Raw genomic sequence first — 1,985 nt, forward strand, 5'->3', positions numbered from 1 at the left:
TCTAAAAAGTAATAATTTGTTTTGAAATGATACAAACCCACAAAAAGTCGTAGCCTTGGTTACATTATCTGTATTAATAATATCAATGACATTATGCATCCACCTTTTCGAAATGCATAAACTAAGAGATGCATGCATCTTGGCGACCGACCAAGTAGATTAGTATTTAAGGCGGATCCATTTGTATGCGCTGGGCCCTGAGCAAAGCGTTTCATTCGTATTGACAAAACGGACAATTATCTATCATTTTCGCCAACCACCCAATACGTAGGCCACGCTTGTGCTAATAAAATGAAACATATGTTCAGAGGGAGCATACTAGTTCTCGACCTATATAATTCCATGGCTCTCTCTTTGTTTTCTTGGCTAATCGCCGAAGACTCTCACTCATGTTCTTCCGTCGTTGCAGTAAATCGGTTGTCCTCATCGAAAGTGTATATGGCAGGCGTCTGGGTGTTTAGGGACGGGGTTCCTCACTTGTTGGAGAGGCCAAAGGAGTCAGGACGTCGAACCAAGTTGATTTATTCCCCGACGAACGAGGTCGTCACTTCTCACGAGATTCTTGAAGTGAGGCTTGGTAACCATGGCTGGGTGCCATATGCTCCCGATGATCCCGAGTTTATCCTATTCCACCAGAGCCCTTCTTCCGTCATGCTCATCGCCGTACCCCGTGATTTCTCCAAGATCAGGTCCATGCATATGTACGATATCGCTGTGAAGACCCGCCATGTTTTCCTAGTGAGAGATGTCTCAGTCCCTCGCGTTGTATGATCTTTGCCTGTATGAAATGACCGGTGGGAGATATATTTGATATTCTCCCTTCCACCCTTATCATCTCGCCTCATCTTGAGGACCTTGCAGATAATCTTCCGTTCCCTCATCAATATATATGATGATGTATGTTTTTAGGGCCAATCAATAAACCCATCAGTTTACCTATTATGTCTCTACCTCGATATGTGTAATATTGTTTAACCCTTTCCATGTTTAAGAATATCGTACGAGCTAATCAATATAAATCTCTCTCTAACTTAGCGAACAACATATCTCTCTCTCTCTCTCTCATTTTCTCTAATTATCGACCTACATATCTCTCCCTCTATCAATTTAACTGCAAATCTACCTCCTGTCCCTTCATCTGGGTGTCCATCTATCTGCTTTTCCTATTCATCTACATATCTCTATCTTCTAATCTGCAAATATATTCAAGTTATCCCTCTGTCTACATATGCATCCATTTATATCTAGTACCACGCGTAGTTGGCCGCCTAATTTGATTTCCTACATTCGATCTGTCTTTATATGGTTCATCTCTGCCGATATTAATTTCTAGATATCTATTTGTTAACTGTAGCCATCGATCCATCGACCGACATGCCTGTACGTTTCAATTAATCTAAGTCTACCAATCGCCGTAGCTATGCATCTGTTTCCGTGTGTCATTACAGTAAATAAACAGGTGTGAGAGGTTCGCGATACGGCTATTGATGAACCGAAAGGCCGTTACGAAGGCGACAATGTTTTTTGTAAACGACCTGTCCTTCCTCCAGTTGTTTCGCCAACTTGCCGGCTGCTTAGTTCACGACAGAATGGTAAACATTATTTGTCAACGAGACGTATGCGCACAAAACAATAATAAGCAGAGTGAACGTCGGGAATCAAGTGGGCACCTGTTCTAAAGATTAATTTTCATGTGAAATAGAGGGTGTAAAAGTTCACGTTGAGGTGGAAGAAGTGAATGAAGAAGAAGAAGAAGAATGGCGGTAGATGAGAAGGAGAAAAGTGAGAGACACCTGATCTGATGTACGTGAATGATCGTTGGAATTTATTATCTTTGTGAAGAACAAATGGGTTAGTATTTATAGATCATAGTAAGTAATATTAGCGGCTATTTTTAAAGAAGTTAAAACTCAACGGTTATAACTTCCTCTCTAAATTTAATCTTATTGGTTCGCTTTATTTGACGATTATTTATTCCTATCTAG

At 40.7% G+C, this 1,985-nt stretch overlaps 1 protein-coding gene across 1 annotated transcript; it reads left to right on the forward strand.

The window, feature by feature from the left end:
- Window positions 1-438: 438 nt before the first annotated feature.
- On the forward strand, window positions 439-771 carry LOC144701448 (flowering-promoting factor 1-like protein 3). Its single transcript, XM_078573255.1, has one exon. The coding sequence runs from the start codon at window positions 439-441 to the stop codon at window positions 769-771; it is 333 nt and encodes a 110-aa protein (XP_078429381.1).
- The last annotated feature ends 1,214 nt before the right edge of the window (window positions 772-1,985 follow it).

This window comes from Wolffia australiana, chromosome 3 (assembly GCF_029677425.1).
Source record: "Wolffia australiana isolate 7733 chromosome 3, ASM2967742v1".
NCBI classification, from domain to species: domain Eukaryota; kingdom Viridiplantae; phylum Streptophyta; class Magnoliopsida; order Alismatales; family Araceae; genus Wolffia; species Wolffia australiana.

What these genes read in the sequence shown, in the direction of transcription:
- LOC144701448 (XM_078573255.1), top strand. Translation starts at nt 439, where the DNA reads ATGGCAGGCGTCTGGGTGTTTAGGGACGGGGTTCCTCACTTGTTGGAG.